The sequence below is a fragment of the Eublepharis macularius genome, chromosome 12 (genome assembly GCF_028583425.1).
Source record: "Eublepharis macularius isolate TG4126 chromosome 12, MPM_Emac_v1.0, whole genome shotgun sequence".
NCBI lineage: Eukaryota > Metazoa > Chordata > Lepidosauria > Squamata > Eublepharidae > Eublepharis > Eublepharis macularius.
The window spans coordinates 42,657,074-42,678,307 of NC_072801.1; the positions used below are offsets into that span (position 1 = coordinate 42,657,074).

Genomic DNA, 21,234 nt, shown 5'->3' on the forward strand with positions numbered 1-21,234 from the left:
TAAAAAACTTAGTCTCTCTTCTCAGTGTTTCCATATTCTCACTTTCCTGTAACAGGTCCTCATTTATTCTCCAGGCTTTCCTTTTTCTCCTTTTTCCAAATTTCCACATAATTGGGTTGTGATCTGAGCCTACCATCGGCATTATTTCTACCTCCTTAGTCCATAGCGCTAAGTCCTTTGAGGCCCAGATCATATCAATTCTTGATAATGTAAGATGCCTTGCAGAATAAAAAGTAAACTGTTTGGTTTTAGGATATTCTCTCCTCCATACGTCTTCGAGAGTCTCTTGTTGAATCAACTCAAAAAAAAGCTTTGGCAATAGTCCTCTTTTCTTTTGTGCTTTTGTAGTCTTTTTGTCTAATTCCAAATCTGTCACTCCATTGAAATCTCCAGCAAGAATTATCTGGTCATATACAAGATCGTCTAGGTGCTTCCTTAAGTCCTCAAAGAAGCTTTCCTTTGCACCGTTAGGTGCATAAAGTCCGACTACCAACACTCTCTTTAAGTTCCAATTACATTCCACTGCTACAAATCTAGCTTCCACATCTCTCATAATAAATTTTGGCTGCAGCTCCTCTTTTATATACAACACCACTCCTCTTTTTTTCTTGTTGGAAGCCGCTACAAATTCTTTGCCCAATTTTCCAGATTTTAAATATTTTACATCCTGTTTTCTAATGTGGGTCTCCTGCAAACAAACAATATCACATTTTTGTTTTAGTAGCCAATGAAAAATATTTTTTCTCTTATTCGGTGAGTTTAGTCCATTTACATTCCAAGATAATACTTTACACTCCATATTCATGGTTTTGTTGGTAAGTCTTTTTCATTGTCCTTGATAAATCTCTCCATCTCCCGCTCAGATCTGATACGTTTTTTTGCCCCTCCAAACTCAAAGGACACTCCTTCCGGTAACTCCCATCTGTATCTGATATTCATGTCCTTCAAAGTCTGAATTAGCACTCTATATTTTTTCCTGTCCAATAACACTGATCTGGGCAGTTCCTTCATTATGATAATCGTCTTGCCATCAATCTCCAATGGATCTTGAAATTGTTTGGTCACAATCCTCTCTTTCATATTTCTAGTTGTAAACTGCACAATCACATCCCTTGGTAGTTTCCTCTGGGTTGCAATTCTCGAGTTCACACGATACGCCACATCTAGGATAGCCACAATTTCCTCCTCCTCCTTCCCCAGGTAATCAGCCAACACCTCAGTCATCTGTTCTTGCGCTGACTTCCCTTCCACTTCTGGCAGACCGCGAAAACGAAGCTGCTTCTCCATGTGTTTAGTTTCTGCAACTGACATCCTCCCCTTCACCAGCCTCATCTCTGTTTGTTGAGTGTCTATTAAATTCTCCATCGCGTCTTCTACTGTTTTAACTCTCTGCTGCGTTCCTTGTAATTCACTGCTAATCGTTTCCACACCTTTTTTCACTTCTGACAGCTCCGACTTTACTGTCTGTGTAACTTCCTTGACCTCTTTAATAAGCTCCAATTTCGTGTCCTTAAGTTCTTTCATCATGTCTATAAGTTTTTTGTCCAAGTTTTCTATTGCCGATTGCCACTCTTTTTTCGACATCGTGGGGCTTGCTTTAGCTCGCTCCCACGAATCTGCTCTCTTCCTCAGCTCCGTGGCGTATAATTAAACGTTTTCCTTTTTTTTTAAATGTCCCAATCTTTGCCAAAATTAATTTTTATATCCAAAATGTCGGGCGTCTTTTCTCTATGGTTTCTCTATGTTATTATAATCCAAGATGGCCTACTTCCTCTTCCGCTGAAGCCACGACCCTTCCACTTTCAAAGATGGCGATTCCCCACTTCCTGTCCTTTGGCAAGGGCCGCTTCCCTCCAGCCACTCTATTGTTGTTACGCACTTCCTGTCTCCCGTCTTCCCACAGCAGGTCTCGCGATGGTGTCTTTTTCCCACAGCTCCAAAACCACAGGTATTCAAAACAATAGTCCGAATTTTGTAATAACTTCTTTAAACTTAGTCTCTTTTAAAATACAACTCCTGCCGAGTCTTCACCTCCTTTTCGCTAGTCTGTTGCAGTTTAAAAATCTACTTTCTTTCCTCTCTGTTTTTGTCAATCTGTCCCGTTTCAAGAGATAGCGATCTTTACCTTCTCTCCAGCTTTCTCGGGTTGTAATCGCTGTTTCGATCTTAAATTCTCCTCTCGACTTCCCTCCCCGATCGAAGCTTGGGTATGTAGGTCTTATGCCAGCCGAATTGGCCCCAAAATTGCCGCAGAGATTATAGCCGACCCGTCGCAAGGTGGGACCTCAAGGATCGGGGGGGAGACTCCTTGTGTAGAGCCCCCCCTCGTCCGAGATCTAACTCACCCTAGGGTCTTGAGCGTTCTTTGCCTGCTCCCCGCCTGAGAGCAGTCGGCCGCGGGTTATTTTCACCCCTCCGGCCGGTTAAAACGGCAATCCGGTCAGCTCCACAAATGGAGCTGCGTTAGACCTCCATGAATCCCAAACCGGAAGTCGCATATATCTCTAATATTTTTCATGTGTTTTTTTATTTACATTATTGATAGTCTGCCTTTCTCACTGAGAGCAGAACCACAAGTGACAAAAGGCACAGATTGGACACTTGTCTGCTTCCCTCAAGTTTTGATGGGAAATGTAGGCATCCTGGTCTTGCAGCTTCGCTCTCTGACTGCTGTCCAATGGATTTTTCAACTGTCACTTCTCCAACATTCCGCCAAGCTGCCTACATTTCCCATCAAAACTTGAGGGAAGCAGACAAGTGTCCAATCTTTGCCTTTTGTCACTTGTGGTTCTGCTCTGAGACTCAAGGCAGATGACACAGTCTAATTCAATACACTCAACAGCTGGGACTTTCACAGCGCAATCCTCTGCAGAGTTACTCCAGTCTAAGCCTATTGATATTAATGTCAAAACATAGTAACAGACAGTGCAGAATAATGTAGCCTACAGCCCCTCTCCCTTTATTGGTTTATCTCTTTAACTGTTTCCTTACAACATGGCCCTATTCCCTGTGTAAGAAAGCCATCCTGAATAATTCAGTTTCGCATAGTTTACAGAAAGCCAGGGGAGTGGGAGCTTTCCTGGCCTTTTCTGGGAGGCTGTTCCATTGGGGGGGGGGGGCAGCACAGAGAATATGCATGTAGGGGCAGCTGTTGGTTTTGCCCTTTTGCAGGGAGGCACTTGCAGAAGGCCCTATTCAGATTAATGAAGCTGCCATGGCGGAGCATAGGAGGAGAGGTGGGCCTGGAGATACAAGGAGCTGAAGCCATGGAGGGTTATATAAGTGATGGCCAAAAGCTTGAATTGTGCCTGGTAACTTATGGGTGGTCATTTAAGTGACTGCAGAATGGGAGTAATATGCACGCTCTGCCTAGCTCCTGATAATAATTGAGCTGCAGAATTTTACACCAAATGGAGTCTCTGACATATATTTTGCAGGGATTTTCTTTAAATATTGTTAACCCCCCCCCCCAGTTTTGACAATACCAGCAAAATTGACATATTTAAGAAAACCTTCATAACACATATATAACAATCTATCTCATAGGGACAGAAGAGAGTATTACAAAGTCCAGCACAAGGCAAAATGCAATTCTGGGTTACTTTACAGATCATATGGATAAATCCAAATATTAAGGGGTATCGAAAGGTAGCATAGGTGTAATGGTTTGAGTATTAGGAGTGGGGAGACATGCGTTTGTATCAGCTGTAAAGTTCAGTGTGTAATCTTGAGACAGTTACAGTATTTCAATTTAACCAAACTCAGAGTTGTTTTGAGAACAAAGGGTTAGGAATACAGTGTATGTTGCCCTGAGCACTTTGGAGCAAGAAAAGTTTTTTTAAAGTAACAGGATAGATACCTTAAAGGAGGAAAAGTACAAGCCTCCAGCATATATTTTAAAGAGAAGGTTGCAATAGAATTGGGAAAAGGTTCAATACAGCAGATGCAATCAGCAATCAAAAATATACCTGATGTGCCAGGTATGCAAAGGAAGAACAAAAGCTTGAAAATGAGGGCCAAGCTACACATGACGAATGACACTTGAACAGCAAGTGGATTGAGTGGAGGGCAAGTGAACAGGGAGAAATACACTTGCTGTTCAAGTGTCATTCGTCATGTGTAGCTTGGCCCTCAGTTGTGATGGGAAATCTTTCAGGGTGGTGCCTAGCCCCAAGACGACGCATCATCCCAAAAGATTTTCCATCATACTGACCAGCCTGGTAAAAGTTGCAGAACAGTATCCCATAAAGATCCTTGTGCCCCAACTAAGAACAACCATGAGGCCAGGTTTGTCCTCTCAACAGACATATATATTTGCTTCTCTGGGGCCAACTCAGCCACAAAGGCTTTGGTTCAAAGAGAAAATGGAGATTGGTTTAATTTATATGTCAAGAATGCATGTTTGTTAAAATAGGGCTAGAATGCTGTAGTAGTAGATAGCGTGTGTGTGGTGATTATCCTAATTCGGAGGTGGGTGGGAGAAAATCTCACAAAGTACTCAGGCTTTATTAAGAAAAACTTCCGTTTTTACTGGTCATAGATCCAGAGGAGTTAGCCGTGTTAGTCTGTAGTAGCAAAATCAAAAAGAGTCCAGTAGCACCTTTAAGACTAACCAATACAATAAAATAAAATTGGTTAGTCTTAAAGGTGCTACTGGACTCTTTTTGATTCCGTTTTTACTATGATATTTGAGGGGGGCTTAGCAGCTATGTGAGTGGTGAAAAGCATTGCAAACAACTTTCAGGTACCTTTTCTGTCTGGCAAAGGTAGTTGAGGCAAATGAAGGCATCCACCTCAGCTGGCAAATTTTGGATAGCACTGGGGGGGCTGTGTGGGAGGCAAAATCTGATCCATGGGGTACTATCCACCAGAGTTTCTGCCTACAGAAACTCCTTTGAAAAGAACAAGAGCTGTCATTCATTTCAAAGAGGCATGAACAGTAGAAACGGCCCATAGATAGTGCCCCAGAAGGAGAAGATACCATTTGAATTTTTCCATCTCAAGTTTTGGACTGCCCCAGCTGTGCTTTTGCAGAGATAGGAAATTGAGAGTCTTTGGAGGCTTATTGCAGGCTCCTAAATGAGGACATCATGGACTTTACCATCAATCTACCTGTGCAATGTGGTGCCACGGGGTGGGGATGAGTTTATCTCCAATGGTTTTTGAAAACTTGTGTGTTCCCTTGAGAACCAATACCCCCCTATAGTGGCAGGTTTTGAAAACCCCGAACCTCTCACCAGGGGAAAAAAAACCTTCATTCTCCTGAGCCCTGGGGAACTGAGCTAGATTCTCTTTTCCCAGCACCGCTTCTCCTCCCAGCGACAAAGGAGGTTTTTTCCTGGATCAATTATCTTTTTCTTGCTTTTAAAAAATTAAATCAGAGCATCACATACATCAGAAGTTCTTTCTTGTCACGCGCTTCCTCGGTGGTATGAAACCAGACCAGTTTGGCGTTGCTGAGCGATTCCTGCCTCCTGTCAACGTGGATGATAAATTAGGCAAGGTGGCCACGGGAAAATGGCTGGGAGCTGTTCCGCCATGTCTGCTCTTGCACCAGGATAGAGGCGGAAGGCTTTGGAATACCTTGTAGCTAACCGGATCCAAGTAGCAGAGAAGGAAAACTACACTGACAGAAATTTTGGAAAGAGAAAGCAGACCCCTTTCCTCCTTCTGTTGAATCCAGTTCAACAAAGAGCACTTGACAGCTTGCACTGGGTTTTTTTTTTCCTGTCCTTTTGCTACCTCCCAAATCTAGGATTTGGCAAGAAAGTTCAGGAGGTATCTTCTGAAGCCCAGCAGCCTTCTTTTTACAAAATTAAGCCATGCTTTTCTACTGCCCTCTAACTGGTGTATTGCATTTCATTCACTGTGTTATACCAGAAAATGTTGTGTCTTCATTGGGGTTGATTAAACTATGTCATTAAGCAATCAGGATAAGTAAGGTCATGTATTGCAAACACAGAACAACCAAGTTTCAAGCAAATGTCTGTGTAGGAACTCAGCTCCTCTGCCCGTCACTTAAACACAGCATATGTTTGTTCGCATAAAAAAGATAATAGTGGGAGCTTGGGCTTTTTCAAGGGGTTTTAAGAATGTTGGGTTTCAATGGTTTTTAAAAAAATCTTTTGGATTGATTTGTTACATTTTATATAGAGGTGTGGGTTTTTTGGCGATGGTACCAAATTGCCAGCTTGCAGCCATGCACAATGTTTCATTTGAGCCAGCGTTCACTAGGATTTAGGACTGAATTTTGATTTGTGTGCTAATCTCAGTTCCAGATCATCCAAAAATCCCACAGAGACAAGATTGCATTTTGACTTTCCCCTCATGCCTGAGCAAACTTGGACAGGCCCCTCAAATGTGGCACTTTCAGTCACGAGAATGGGATAATGAGGCTTGTTTGTCCCTATTTTGGAAAGTACACACCGGCCTTCAGAAACTGATCCCTTCTCTGCTTCTTCTGCACTTTTGTGTTTGTTGAACTTAATTCCAAATCAGAAAGACATAAGCGGAAGCTATGTGGAAAACACAGTTTTATTAGGGTACAAAATGCTAAAACCACAAGTCTTCACCCTGCTTTACTTCACAGCTAGACAAAACCCCACAGTGTATACCTTACTGGGATGTGCAAGAAACAGCAGCCGGAGCAGGGGGGCAGGGAGGAGTTGGTTGAAAGGGGAGACACTCAATCAGATGTGTTTGTGTTATTATCAGGGAAATTGTTCCTCCAGCAAACACAACACACCCAGCATCAGGTAAATTTTTCAATTTAAATTAAAAAAAAATTCTTCAAGTTGTTGCACAAAGTTTTACACCAGATCCCTTCACTGTAAGAAACTTCCATATAGAAACCATTAAGACTAGACAACCTGTTTTTTGCTGCACCAGATGATCAAACCACAAGGACTGGGTCAGAGAGGTCCTTACATCCTCTATCTTTCAGAGCAGAAACAAACTTGGCAAAAACAATTCTCCCATATGATTATTCAAAATCTGCATTTTGCAGTATTCATCACTATCAAAACTCCCATTGGAAAGGATACAGGTTTCAAAGTTCAAAAATTGGAGAGATGAACTTTGAAGATGGAAGGCAAATACATTTTGGTTTTTCAGCAGGCCAGTGGGAAAAGTTACTACAGTGAGCACATGACCACTTAGGAAATCCCTCTCCTATCTCCTCAGATTTCTGATTGTGTGTGAAGTGTGTGGTAAGTCTCCTAAGATGATCAGCTTCCTGACTATCAATGTGCATTCATCCATAAGCTGCCATTTTGTATACTGCTGTCTGTAGCCATCCAACCAGTGTCTCTTAAATATACCAGTGCTCACATATTGCCAATTAGAATTGCAACCAAAATTCAGGGGGGGTGAAATCCAACTACATTTTTTTGAGCTCTCAAATGGCAAAGCATTCCAGGAGCAAAGCTTGTCTCAAATTTGTAATATTGTGAGTCTTCCCCTTAGGCGATGACTTGCTGAACAATGCCAGTACTCTCTGAAATCATTCTGGACGGGGACCAAATTTCCATTCTGATTCTCACCCTTGGGAACTTGCAGCCTTCAGAAATCCCCAACATAGAAATTTAAATTTATAAAACATTGGCCAGATACTGAAGAGGTAGGTGGGATTCCATTAAAGTTCTGCTTCTGCTGCTTCTTGAGGGGAAGAAAAGACTTGGCGTTTGGCTGGGCTAAGCAACATTTGGGTTCCTGCGGCAGATACTCCAAAGGGAAATGCCCTTTCTATGCCTTCATAAGGAGCACAATCCAGCATGAAATTCTCTTATGCAAACCTCTTTGAAACAAATAGGAGATACCTCCTGGCTCAGAGCTGGCCTCAATCCCACTCTTGCCATTTTTAATCACACCCAGAATCTACCAACTCATCCTGCCTCAAGAGAAACTGACCCCTGACCTCCCTTGTTTTCACTCTCCTGCTGTCAACATACTACCCCCTGGAGCATTATATCAGAACTAGGGTCCTATTTGTACAGGTACCCTTTCCACTCAGATGAGAGAGTTGATAAGATCCCAAGTAACTAACCACCCCACAGATACACACTCCCCCCCTTTCTATCACTTTACTGATGCTACAGCCCTTCCTCATCACCTTGAGAAAGGAAGTCACAATGGAAAAGGCCAAGGCAATTGATTCAATGGACTTAGAAGGGTACGACTCAGATTAGGATGGCACTTTTTAGGGTTGGTCCAGACTCTTGTTGTTTTCATGCAAATATAAGATGAAGGTGTCGAAGATAATCTCTCTATTTCTACTTCTATATTGTTCTAAACATAGGGTTGCCAACCTGGCTGAAGATCTCCCGGAATTACAACTGACCTCCAGACCAGAGAGATCAGTTCCCCTGGAGAAAATGGCTGCTTTGGGGGGCGGACTTTATGGCATTATATCCTGCTGAGGTCCCTCGCCTCCCCAAATGCCACTCTCCCCAGGCTCGACTCCCCCAAATATCCAGTAATTTCCCAACCTGGAGCTGGCAACCCTATATAAACAAGAGCTCCATGCTCTCTAGATCCTAATTCTGAGGGGTGGGGAGAAACCTTATTATAGACAGTGTTCAGAGGAGGGACTAGTTTCAATGGTCTCCAGCCTTGTTGAATCTGTGGGCAGCATTTAGAATTTTACCAACAGGTAGTGGGTTCCACCACAAAATGGCTGCCATCAAGCACTGGGGCCAGTCAGTTGGGTGTTCCAAGACAAGTGTCCTCCAATGATGGAGTCAGCTGTTTCTTAGTGGGCGGACTCTACAGACGCAACCGTAATGCCTCTTGAGCTCTTCTGAAGACCCTCTTATACTTCTTAAGCAGAGGAAAGTCAAGGTTGGCTTTTTTGGAAGAGATGTTTTAGATAAAAAGCAAGTGGTTGCCAGGAGCTACATCAGCAGGCACCATGGCACCCAGAGGCAACCTATTGGAGATTATTGCTCCCTTCCTCCCAGTGCTGTTATCCACCACTCCTTTGGTCTACATAAAATTAAAATGGCTGCAATGAGCCACAGGGCAAAAAGGAATAAAGTTCAAAGCAACTCATATCCTTCTATAAACAGGGCATGTGAGAAGGTTCAAGTCTGCAAAGGCTAGACTCTTGGGCACATTCATCTTGGGCTCTTGATTCCTCATCAAGACCCATTCTTTATTTGCTTTTAAGAAGTCTTTCTTGGATATTAGGGGTGCCACATTTTAGCTTCTGCTCAGTGGAGAGACGAAAGCACTCAGCTCATGGAAGATAAGTCTATCAGTGATTACTGGCCATGGTGACTAAAGAGAATCTTCATATTCAGAGGTGGTAAACCTCTGATCCAGCAGGTCTCTTAGGTTCTTATCGCTCTTAGCTCTGGCCCTCCTAGTCTTATTTGGTTGCATGGAGTATGTTTGCCACTTTGTTTACTTCATTTACACCCCACCTTTCTCTCCACTGGGGACCTAAACAGTTTACATAATTCTTCTCTCCTCCATTTTATCATTGTTCTGCCAGGTGAGCCTTCCCCAGCCTCAGCAGAGGTATCCGCGAGATTTTTGAACTGCTCCAACCAGAAAGTTGTTTCCGGAAAATAACTCAGCAAAACCCTTCCCAAAATACCTATCCTGTGAATCAGGTCCAACAGGTTTGGATGGATGGATGAATGGGTGGGGGAGCAGATGAAAACAGCTCCCCTCTGTTCTCCACCCACATTTGCACAACTCACAGCCCTGCAAACTAGCCATGGCTGAATTACAAGCTATACGTGGAAAGGATGAGGTCTTCTACACCTCCTTCTCCCTTGTTACTCATGGCCCTCATTATTCCTTTACTGGGTTTCTATTAAATGACTGAAATACCCAGGGGTGAAAGTAACTTAAATTTCACACTGATGTTGTCTCTCTCTCAAGGGAAGATGGGAAGTACCAGTATAGCCACTTCCTTACCACATTCCTACTTACTTTTACCTCTGGACATATTCTAGGTATCTTAAGGGACATCTATAAAGATGATCAAACATTGAGTGGAAAGCAGTGGTGGCAACACAAGTACTAAAGGAAGCCTGGGTGATCTGTTAACATGGGGCAAAGTGCAACAAGGGCTGTGCATTTTAAAGTGTGACAGATTTTATTTATGGTTCCCAACTGCAGCAGACAGGATTCATTTCTGTGGGGAAGAAACGTTTGAGGAACAGCCTCAAGCTCTGAGAAAGCAGGTCCCCCTTTGCTAAAATGGTGCCCTCTGTACGCCTTCATGGACCCACAATTACTAACTCAAAGGGGCCTGCTCTCTGCTTACAGGACAAGAAGCTACTAGGCAACTCCTGTTCATGTTCAGCCAATGAACGGGGCCCCAGCTTTGCCAAGGGATAATTATTCATGATGTTCTTTTGATAAAGGTCTCTTCCTGTTTTCTAGCTGGGTCAAACCAAGCCATACACAAGAGAGGTCAGAGAGGATTTCGTAATTGTGATGGCTGCCATCCCAGAGCTATGACTCCCGGGAGAGAAGTTCTATGAAGTACATGTGTGTTTTCCCTAAAAGGCAATTTTTGCCTCTCATTAAAACAAATCCTCTAATTATAATTTAATGGAGCAGCTTGATTACCCGATGCTACATACTTCTACTGACCCTTCCCCCCCACCTGTTGCCTCCTGGCCAAATTGTATTAAGACATCATCCCCCAAAAAGAGCTGGAAGAGATCAGGGAGGAGTTCATGGCTGCTATAGCAACTACTGCAATGCAACTGAATCCTATTCCACTCAAAAATGTTCTAGTCCTCAATAATATTTTCTAACATATAAAAGAAACATCTAGTTCACTATGTCCCATCCTTTTCTAAATCTCTAGGACTGCCAGAAAACAAATGAGATCCTGATCCTACAAAATAATTTGGCCCCATGCCTGCCTGCACAGGTATTTCTAACCCTGTCAGGAATAAGCCATTCTGTCTCTGGCCTTCTGCACCAGTCAAGTCACCACAAGTATGCAGAACAAAAGGTCATGAGGAACACAGGAGACATTGAACCACTACTATGGCATCAGTGACACAAAATCTGACTTCCCAATTCCTAAACATTATAACACGTTGAGGATTTTTTTAAAAAAATTGTTTTTAATGGAAGCAAGTTTCTAGCCCTCAGTGCTGAGAGAAAAATAACCCAGAAAACTGTAGGGTAAAGTTTCTACAAAAGTGTGTTCAGGCCAAACTAGACATTAAATTTAACACATGACTGCCATGGGGATTTTCAATCTGATAATACCTGGAAGTTTCACATGGGAACCTGATTCCTGAATGCTATAGATGCCCAATTCAGATCAGGCCCATGGCACCATGGAGAAAGGGATTCATCTTCCCCCCCATGCCATATTCCTGACTAGGGGTGTGCACGCTGGAAATATTTGGATTTCCTGCTTCGGGTTTACCGCTTCGGATTCGGGTATTTGAATCGCTTTGGAATGCTCTGTAAAGATTCGGAGCATTCCAAAGTGATTCAGGGGACTGGGTTTTCCAGCACCTCCACCCACGCCCACTCCCAACCCCCCACTTAGCCCCCTCCCTATCAGCTGGCAGGCAGCAGGGGGGAATTCCCCCCTGCCACCTGCCAGCTGATAGTTTAAAGGGCCCTGTCTTTCCACTTGCAAGCAGCAGGGCCCTTTAAAAACTCCAAAACACCCAGCCCCCCCACTTACCTTTGCTCGGCTGCGGAGCGCCTGGTGGGGAGGTGCAGGCTTAAGCCTGAAGCCTCCCTGCCACCTCATTCGCCTGCTGGTGTTGGGGCCAAGGAGCTCCTTGGCCCTGACATCAGTGGGTGGAGCACCTGGCAGGGAGGTTGCAGGCTTAAGCCTGCAGCCTCCCCGCCACCTCATTCGCCCACCAGTATTGGGGCCGAGGAGTTCCTCGACCCCGACATCGGCGGGCAAATGGAGCACCCGGCAGGAAGGTGGAGGCTTAAGTCTGCAGCCTCCCCGCCGCCTTGTTCGCCCGCCACTGACGGGGCCGAAGAGTTTCCTAGCCCTGACAGCAGCGCACACACTCAGCCTCTCGTTGGGGAAGCCCCCGACGAGCAACTGATTCAGGGCTTTAAATGCTCCTTTCCCTGCTGCTTGCAGCAGCAAGCAGCAGCAGGGAAACAGGCATTTAAACCCAAAGCTTCCTGAAGCATTACAAATGCTTCGGGAAGCTTTGCTTCGGGATTGGGTCCGATTTGGGTATTTTACCCGAATCGGATTCCCAAAGCACACACCCCTATTCCTGACCTGAAATGGCCTCAGGGATGTTATTTGCCCCAGTGAGGGGCTATAGCTCCCCCATGGCACCATGGAGAAGGAGATTCATCTCCCCCCCTCATATTCCTGACCCGAAATGGCCCCAGAGATGTTATTTGACCAGTGAGGGGCTACAGCTCCCCTGGGTCCATTTCAGATCAGGAATGTGGCACAGAGGGAAAGGCTAGATCTTCTTCTCCCTCACAGCCATGGTCCTGATCTGAACAGGGCCCCTCTAAGCGCTTGGGAACTAATTTCCCAGGAGTAACTCACAGCTGCTGTCTGACTTCAAATCCCCATGGTAGTTACGTGTCTAGTTCAGGCCTTAGAGATCAATAGCAAGCAACTAAGCTGTGATTTGTTCTTAGTTTTGTGCCCATCCCTTGCCACCTGTATCTCCATGGCTTCTCCTAAGAACAAGTCCTCGTATTTTCCGCCAAATTCCACTTATAATGTATATACCATTTCACAGCTCACCCTTCAAATTCTGCAACACATTTAAAAAATAATCATGTTTTGTCTAATTTCACAATTTTATCTCAAATGCTGAATTATCTTGTCACATAATATAGGGGTTTTTTAACATCACAGAAATCCAGACAACTGCCTAAATCCCATAAATCATGCTCAGAACAATTTGTGAGAGGCAGGAGGCAAGGGCCAAATTTTTGGAGGCCGAAAAGAGGTTAATTCTCCTTCTTTCTTTTCCCAAATGACCAAGCAGAAAAAAGCGCACTAAACTTTTATACTGTGTTGAGTTTGAGGGAAGAATCTGTTGAAAGAGAAAGCCAAGGTTGAAAGTAAGATTGGGTGGGGTGTCTCCATCATCTGGAATGTAAACAGGACTAAGCCCTCAAATCTGCTTTCAGGACAGAGTCAAACCTGGGAATATGTCAAGTGATCAGAAAGACCTTGAGCATATGCAGAGAGCCTGAGAAACCACAACCTGCCCATAGATATATAGGTTTAGAAAGAAGGGATTTCAGGCAGCCAGGCAGTCTGGATGTCTTATTTGAAATTAAATACTTGGATGAGGGACAGATTGTGGCACTGTTCTAGCTGGTTTTTCTTGTCCTTAGTCAGAAGGGAGACTTTGGACAGGCATAGCTGTCAAGGCAGCAACAGCTAAGTGGATCATTACTAAGGGCTAGAAACTTGGTTAAGCTGCCCAAGGATAATGAAGATCCTCAGCAATCAGCATCCATATGTGATCAGACACACTGGTTTTTAAATTTTAAACTCCAATCTGAGATGTATAACCACTTCATCCAACTTTCTTGATATTTATTACTTCCTTTTAACTTTATTGCATTTCAGCTGGGGGAAATCCACTCTTTATTATTTGCTCAGGGGCTTTACTGATGGTTGCGTGAAGGTGGGATAAGGAAATAATTACAATCATTTTAACAAAAAGTATAACCTGTTTGAATTAAAAATAGAGTTGGGGGGAGGAAAAGGAAAACAAGAAAGCACTTTGTTTCCTTTGCAACAGACACTTGTTAAAACACCATGAGAGAGTAGGAAATTTAGAGGGAATTTTCCTAACAGAGGCTAAGAATTATATCACAAATATAATCTGAGTTTTCAATTAAAAACACACACCCCAAAATACCAGCTGGAGTATACAACTCTGGAGATTGGGCTTCACTTTTCAGGTCAGGGGGGAAAAGGAGGAAGACTTACACTGGAAAGTGGGTTCAACATCAACACACCCTTCTCTGCCCCAAACAATTGGGCCATCTCACTGGAATCCTGGCTTGGCCTGCTTCTCTGGCTTCTGGGAACTGTTCCCGCCTCCCCCTCGCCTGCCTGAGCTTCCCCTGGGGCGAAGAGAGTGGTAGGCGAGAGAGGAGTGGGTGTGAGAAAGGAGCAGGTGTCTTCTTCGGCATTTGGCAACTGCTTGGTGGACTGCCTGTCGCACGAACTATAGCTGGCAGATTCAGCCACAAGCCAACTTCATGGTTTTTCCTCCAGGATTGGAGTTGCTTTCCACATTCACGATAAAGAGAGGTATTGCTTCCTTCTCTGGGGTGGAAAGGCCACCCACATTCCTGATTGCATCTGCAGTTGAATATTTATTTCTGGTAGGTTCTGGCTATTAGAATCCCAAACTGATGCTGTAGAGTTGCCAAACTCCAGTGAGGCCTAGTGTTCCCTCCAAAATTACAACTCCGTCCAGACTGCCGAGATGTGTTTTCTTGGAAGTGGCAGCTTCAGAGGGCAAACGCTATGGTATACCACAGATTCTAGGTGAAATCCTCCCCCCAAATTTCCTCCTCCACAGGCACTGCTCCCAAATCTCCAGGAATTTCCCAGGTCGGAGTTGGCAATCCTATGCAAATTCCTTGGATACATTCATATGCACCTTGTCCTGTACGGCATGGCCCATTGTTGATATCCCACAACACTGAAAGTTGCTTAGACCAAAGACGGGCAAGTCTGAACCAGAAAAGTTTGGGGTTGTCCATTTTCCCACTCTAAAAACATTTTTGTGAGTAACTTTGTCCTGCAGAAGTTGTGTAGAACATTGCACAGAGGATTCTGCACCTCTCTTTGAACTAGCAAACTGTCACCCCAGCTCTCACTGTCCTCTGCGCATTGAATTAGGGTTGCCAGCCTCCAGGTAGTGGCTGGAGATCTCCCAGAATTACAACTGGTCTCCAGGCCTCAGAGATCAGTTCACCTGGAGAAAATGGCTACTTTGGGGGGTGGACTCTATGGAATTATGCCGTGCCAAGGTCCTTTCCCTTCCCAAACCCCACTTTCTCCAGGTTTCTCCCTTCAGATCTCCAGGAATTTCCCAACTTGGAGCTGGCAACGCTACATCAAATGCATCACATCCATACATCTGTCAAGTGTCATACATATCTGCAGGCACTTTGAAACAGGAAAGGAACTACAACCAAGGTTTAGGCCTAGTCATAACTGGAAAAATTTAAAGGAACTTCACAATGTGAAAATAGGTCAGGGTTTTATTTCTGTCAGACCCTTAAGCATTTTGAATGCCCTAAAAGGAAAAAAGGGGAGATTAAAGAGTATCATCCAATCAGTGACTAAAAATCCTCTTCAAGCCTACTTAGTGGGGTTTACTCCCAGGAAAGCGTCTTTAGGATTGCAGAATTACTTCATTCTAAACCCAGTTATTTCAGCGGGCTTAGTTTGAAATAATTTCACATAGGATTGCCCAGTAATATTTACTAGGCCTTTTCTTCAGCACTGGATAAAGTAGCTTAGTCTTATCCACCAACGTTCTGTGAAAAGAAAACAACGACGAATACAAAACAAGGGCTTCAACATCAGATTTCTTTTACGCAAGACTCAGCAACACCAAGAACATTCTGTCACGCTTTGTTTTGGCACATTCAGGATGGCTGGTGGAAGACTCTGATCATGTGCAAAGTGCCATTCTCTTTCCAAAAACAAACATAGGAGAAAGGGCTGCTAGGTGTATTTGAGCATCAGGATGTTTCATACTCAGGACTGCATTAAAATTTCTGGCAGGCATCATCCTGCCCCCCTGGATTTGGGGACCCATTGCCACCTGTTATCCAACTACTGGAGGACAGAGGGAGTCAGGGTAGGGAGAACCCAGTATTAAAAGCAGGGGGAGTTTTCTGATGCTCTTTAGGCCATTTGTGGGTTCAGCCTTGTGCTGAAGCCAATCCAAGCTTGTAAAAACTGCACAGGCCTTTGTTGATATGCTGGGAGGCAGGGAGAGGGCATTCAAAGAGCGGAGCTACTCCCCTCCCCTTTAAAAAAAACACATGGAAGGATTCTTCCTTTAGGCTGAGTTATGTTTTTTAACAAGCGTTTCCCAAGCAATTGTAGTTGAATCTTCTTTTCCTCTCTCCTTCTCTGGCCTGAACGTGTCCAGACAACCTCTTGCTGTGAGCCTGTGAGAGATCCCACGCAAACTTGCTCTTCTCTGTGAACATCCTCCAGTCCAAAGTAGCAACGTGCACATCTGTATTGGAGGGGGGGGGGAGAGAACAGGAACCAAGAACACAGAAGACACTGCCACAGGGCAGAAACAGAGTGAAACCCCCACTGGGTATAAGGCAGTGTGGCTGATGAAGTCCCAAGGCAGGGTCATTAATGGGGAACAAAATATGCTGATCTCATGGAATGTGAGAAGATGCTTTGAAGCACTAAAACAAATTGGGCAAGGGAGGGGGGAAGATTCCCAAGCAAGTTTTCCTCTTTTAAAGATGCCTGCAGGATTTCAAATAGAGATTCTACTCATCAGAATATAAATTAGCAAGATATTTTATAATTTGGGGATGCTGTTGGGCAAAAACACACAGGTTGGATTTTGGCACGGGAGCTGTTTGCCCAAGTTATCTCTCAAATTTTTATCCAAAAACATGAAACATACTCAGGGTTGAGTTTATTTTCTTAAAAAAGTCTCCTTTCAAAACTGGATTTTAAAATTAAAATTTGAAATGTTTAGAAGTTTGAAAAAAGGTCGGGATCCTCTAATTCTTCATTGAACAGCAGCTTGTCTATTTTTGTGCATTTGGAGCAGCAAAGAGTTTTACTAGAAAGTAGTTTGAAGGGCAGGGATGGAAGAGCAATCCCCTACTCCCAGATTTGCCCCAGGGTGACCAATTCCCAAATCCTAATTTTTAAAAAACAGAATGTCCATCTCTAGCTGTAAGACTGAGTCTACAGTGGCAATATGTCCAGATACTTTGGTAGTTGGGAAAGGAAAGAAGAGCAAGTTTGGGGGGAAATGGATTGAAGGAACTGAATAGTTTTGGTTGGGAGAACGGGAAAAAAAAAATCTTGCCCTACATACTGGGCAGTGCCAAACTTAATTCAGCCCTTTGTGCTAAGAAGTAATAACAGATTCAAATTATCCCACCTATTTTCATAAGGACAGAAATGCCCCTCATCATATTTATAGGACAAGAAATATATTCCCCCCTCCCTGGCAAAAAAAAAATTTCTAGTTACCCCTTTCCACGGGATATACTCCTGCAGTCCTCAAACTGGCAGCCTGCCTGCTCTAATGGAAAGGGGTGGGTGGGACAGGAGCTTAAAATGCAACATCCAACAGGCCATATTTTAAGAAATCATCCCAATTTTAGAGAACACATGCCTTATTTCAGAATAATTTGTTCTAATAAGGCATATAGAATAGCTGGATGGTGCAGTGATGGTTCATGGATTTGGGGCGGGTAAGTATCGGCTTCAGTGCTGCTGGCAAATTTAAGTTCACAATATATTTTGGTGTATCAACATGCCACAAAAATTGGACCACTGCAGTATGTATGTTCCACATATCTGAGTTCATGCCCATGCAAGGGGGTTACAGTTGCAAGCACTTGGCTGACAATCTCTGGGAGCACTGAGGGGAGGGGCAGAGACCATGGAAACTGGTGTCACATTTCCAGTTGCATACCTGGAAGTGATTTCACAGCATCAGCAACACTAAAGATTTCCCAAATCTCTACAGTTTTTAATATAGAGATCTGGGGAACTAACAGAGGATCGCGTGGCATTGTAATGTCACTTCTGGGTATGCAAGCAGAAATTGCATCATAGTGTGTCATACACCCTGCCCTATTTTTGCTCCTGCTGCTCCGCTGAGTAGCAGCAGGAGCCTAGTTTGCAGAACAGGAGGTTGCCTGCTATGGCAGGAAACATGGTAGCCCTAAAGTGGCTACATATAATTGTGTTGGCATGCACTGCACTATGTGCAGCAATTTAAAGCAAGCTCTAACACAGATAAAATTCTATTAGCAAATATCTTTGAAACCCTCTTCCATCTCTATTTTAGACCCCTTTTTTGTAGCTATTGAACTTCACACAGGACAAAAACTTCAGCTTCATAAACACAATTATCTATATACATACACACGTTTAATTAACTCTTGGAGCATTTTCACAAGCAAGGGAGCAATCTCTTCTTAAGTTTTATGGTGTGCCTATGATGTCACACAAACACCCGTGTTATGAACATTCACATTGCAGTGTTTCTTTACTTATCTCTTTCTTTTTTAGATCAAGAATGGTCATTCCTCAAGGAAAAGGAGCCTGAATGCTTATTTTCATTTGAGGTTACAAACATTTTTTGCAAGGTTTTATCATTTCACAAGTGACTTAAACCAAGCACCAAGAACTGAATGTGTATATATACACCTAGGCCTGCCATTTGCCCACCTGGTGCAAGTAAACCCCCTCTCATAAGAAACTGAGGAGAAAAAATGGCAGGAAAATGGCCTCCATAGTGACACTCTAGGTACAGAGCTCTTAACACTGAGATTAGGGGAAATTTCTACAGTGCCGCCAAGAAGTGACATCACATCCTCCCCAAATTCCCCTTCCCCCAAACTCCCTCCTCCCCAGGCATTGCCCTCAAAATCTGGCTTTGCTGAATCAGTGTCAGCAACCCAATAAACAACCCACATTTCAGCTGGGTCTTAAGCAGAATATAAAATTAACCCATTTTAAATTAAGCTGCAATGTGTGATATAGGGTTGGATCAAACCAACCTTACTGCTGGAGAAAAAGGAAAGAAGGGAGATCATGTGACCTGCATGGACAAAGGTCATGTGAGATGGGGGCTGTGGTAAGAAGGATCATTGTGTGAGTTGGAGCAGAAAAGCTGGCTGGATCTAACCCATATATCTTATTACACCCATGCACAAGTGCACACAACAGTCACAAGCATGCTTCTAGCATCTCTTGTGAAAATGTCCATAACAGGGCTTTTTTTCTGGGAAAAGAGGTAGTGGAACTCACTGGGTACCATGCGATGACATCCAGGAAGTGATGTCATCGTGCTGGGCGCAGCCACCCCTGAGAGTGCTCCCACAAGGGGGGGAAGTTTAAATTATCCTCTGCATTGGCTATTTAAACTTGGCCCTTGCTCCAGCTGACTGGTGCCAGTCAGCTGGAGCAAAGGGGGAGTTTAGATTGCCCTCCACGCCGCATGCGAGTGGTGAGGAGGGCGATTTGAACTTTAAAATTCCCCCTTACTCCAGCTGACTGGCCTGAGGTGCCAGAACACCATTCCACCGCATTCCGGCTAGTAAGGAATAAAACTTAGGCTCCAAGATGCACTGGGAACAGGACAAGGTAGCACTGTCTAGGACCAAGCCTAAGACTGTGTTCTAGATTCTTTCAAGAAAGATACCCAACCAACTGAAACTGAGTGACAACAGCTATTTTGCTCACTAAACTGGGGATGGGAATTGGATAGTGGATGGTTAGATTCAAACCCACAAATCTCTACAAGCTTAAACTAAAGAACAAGGTCCCACCGTAAGTATTTATGCACTTGCGTGTTCTCTGTGTATAAGAGAGTTTAGTAAACCCATCATTCCAGAGGGAGACAGGTAAGGCCCACATGCCACCATTGAGATCTGCCCATTTAACCCAAACTCCTTCAGCTACCATCCTTCAAAAAGCATCCCTCCCATATTCCCCAAAGACACACTCAATGTGGAGACCCTCCCGAAAGCTGCTCAAGGACTTAGCCCTTCCCAACAACATTGTACTTTCCTCCTAGAGAATAAATAGCTTCTCATTTCAAGGACAGAGTCTCGTTCAAGCCCAGAGGGTGAGACAACCCCCAGAGCCCTGAGCAAAGATGACAAGTCAATAGGCCACAAGTGACCATTATGGAAAGACAGGGGAAGGGACATCCTCGCTGAGGAAGAAAGGCTCAGTTGGATTGAGAAGTGGCACTTGAAGAGCTTCCATCAGGCTCTCGTTTGACTGTGGCTGGAGCCTCTGTCCCAGCTTTGGCTTCCCCTTCAGCTTCCTCCTTGGCCCCTTCATGCGTCTTCATGTGCTTGCTGAGGTGGTCGCTTCTCATGAAGACCCGATTACAAACAGGGCAGGTGAATTTCTTGGTCCCCGTGTGGGTCTGAAGGTGCCTCTGCAGCTCATCAGAACGAGTGAAGCGTTTCCCACAGAACAGCCAATTGCAGACGAAGGGGCGGTCGCCACTATGCCACCTCAGGTGAGCTTTCAGATGGGATGTCTTGGCATAGGCCTTGCCACAACCAGGAATATGGCAATTGTGGAGGTGCTTCTTCTTGGAGTTGTCAGGGCACTGCCCAACCCTCTCAGCCTCCTGACAGTTGGGGCACCGGCAAGCAGCCTGCCCAGAATTTCGGGTGACTGAGCGCCTCGAGCTCTTTGGCCTACCACTGCCATCCCCAGCCTGCTCCAGAGGATGAGGCTCCTGAGTAGAATCCAGAGGCTTGACTCCTTCCTGGCCCATGAGATGTGGTGCTGATTGCAAGAGGTGGTGAGGTGGGCCACAGAGTTGATGTTCTGCAGAGCCATAGCCACCCAGCGCTGGCTGAAGTCCACCCGTGTGGCCTGGTGGTTGGAGACCACTCTGAAGATCCATCCAACTAGAACCAGCATGGAGATCCCACCATGGACTGACGCCACCATCTTCAGTGGCATTGCTAGGATGCGTAGGCCTGAACCAGGGTTCATAGTGGTGAGCCATGTCCGGTGCTGTCTGTAGGAGCTTGGAATATGAGCCGGGGGCCAGGTGGCTGTCTCCGTCCAAGTCTAACCTTGGAGACCCATGCAGCTCATAACCAGGGTTGGCCAAAAACTCAGTTTCAGGCCCAGCTAAAGGCAAGTGCTGGAGTTCCGTGGGCTGCAGAGGGGATGGGAAATCTCCCCCGCTCTCAGGACTGGTATGGGGCTGGTAGGTCTGCAACGGCTGTAGTTCCAGGTGGGTTGGGGAGGAACGGGGTGTCTCTGAGCACTGGTTGCCAAGAGAACCACAAACGGCTGTGAGCATTGCCAAACTCCAGTGGTGGGTGAGTTTTCAGACACGCCTGCCCAGGGAGAAGGGAAGAAAAGATAAATGACTATGAGACAACAACAGTGTTGTGCAAGAAAAACAAACCCTTTCCATCCCACCATAGTCTATGTCTTAAGTTGTATCTAGACATCTCATGGAGTTCTGTGGTCTTTAGAGAAAAAGTCTCTCCTCTTGTACAGACCGCAGT

General features: G+C 44.7%; 2 protein-coding genes across 4 annotated transcripts in view; both read right to left on the reverse strand.

Moving 5' to 3' along the window:
* SCRN2 (secernin 2) overlaps positions 1-21,234 on the reverse strand; it is a 73,700-nt gene that overhangs the window by 23,845 nt on the left and 28,621 nt on the right. The gene's annotated exons all lie outside the window — the stretch shown is intronic.
* Positions 18,091-21,234, reverse strand: part of SP6 (Sp6 transcription factor) — a 31,784-nt gene continuing 28,640 nt past the window's right edge. For 2 of the 3 annotated variants that reach the window (XM_054993090.1, XM_054993091.1), the window contains exon 2: positions 18,091-21,060. In XM_054993090.1, coding sequence (XP_054849065.1) covers positions 19,920-21,023 — 1,104 coding nt within the window. In that variant the 5' untranslated portion in view covers positions 21,024-21,060 and the 3' untranslated portion in view covers positions 18,091-19,919. The remainder of the gene's footprint in view (positions 21,061-21,234) is intronic. The other variant, XR_008597967.1, reaches the window with a different exon arrangement.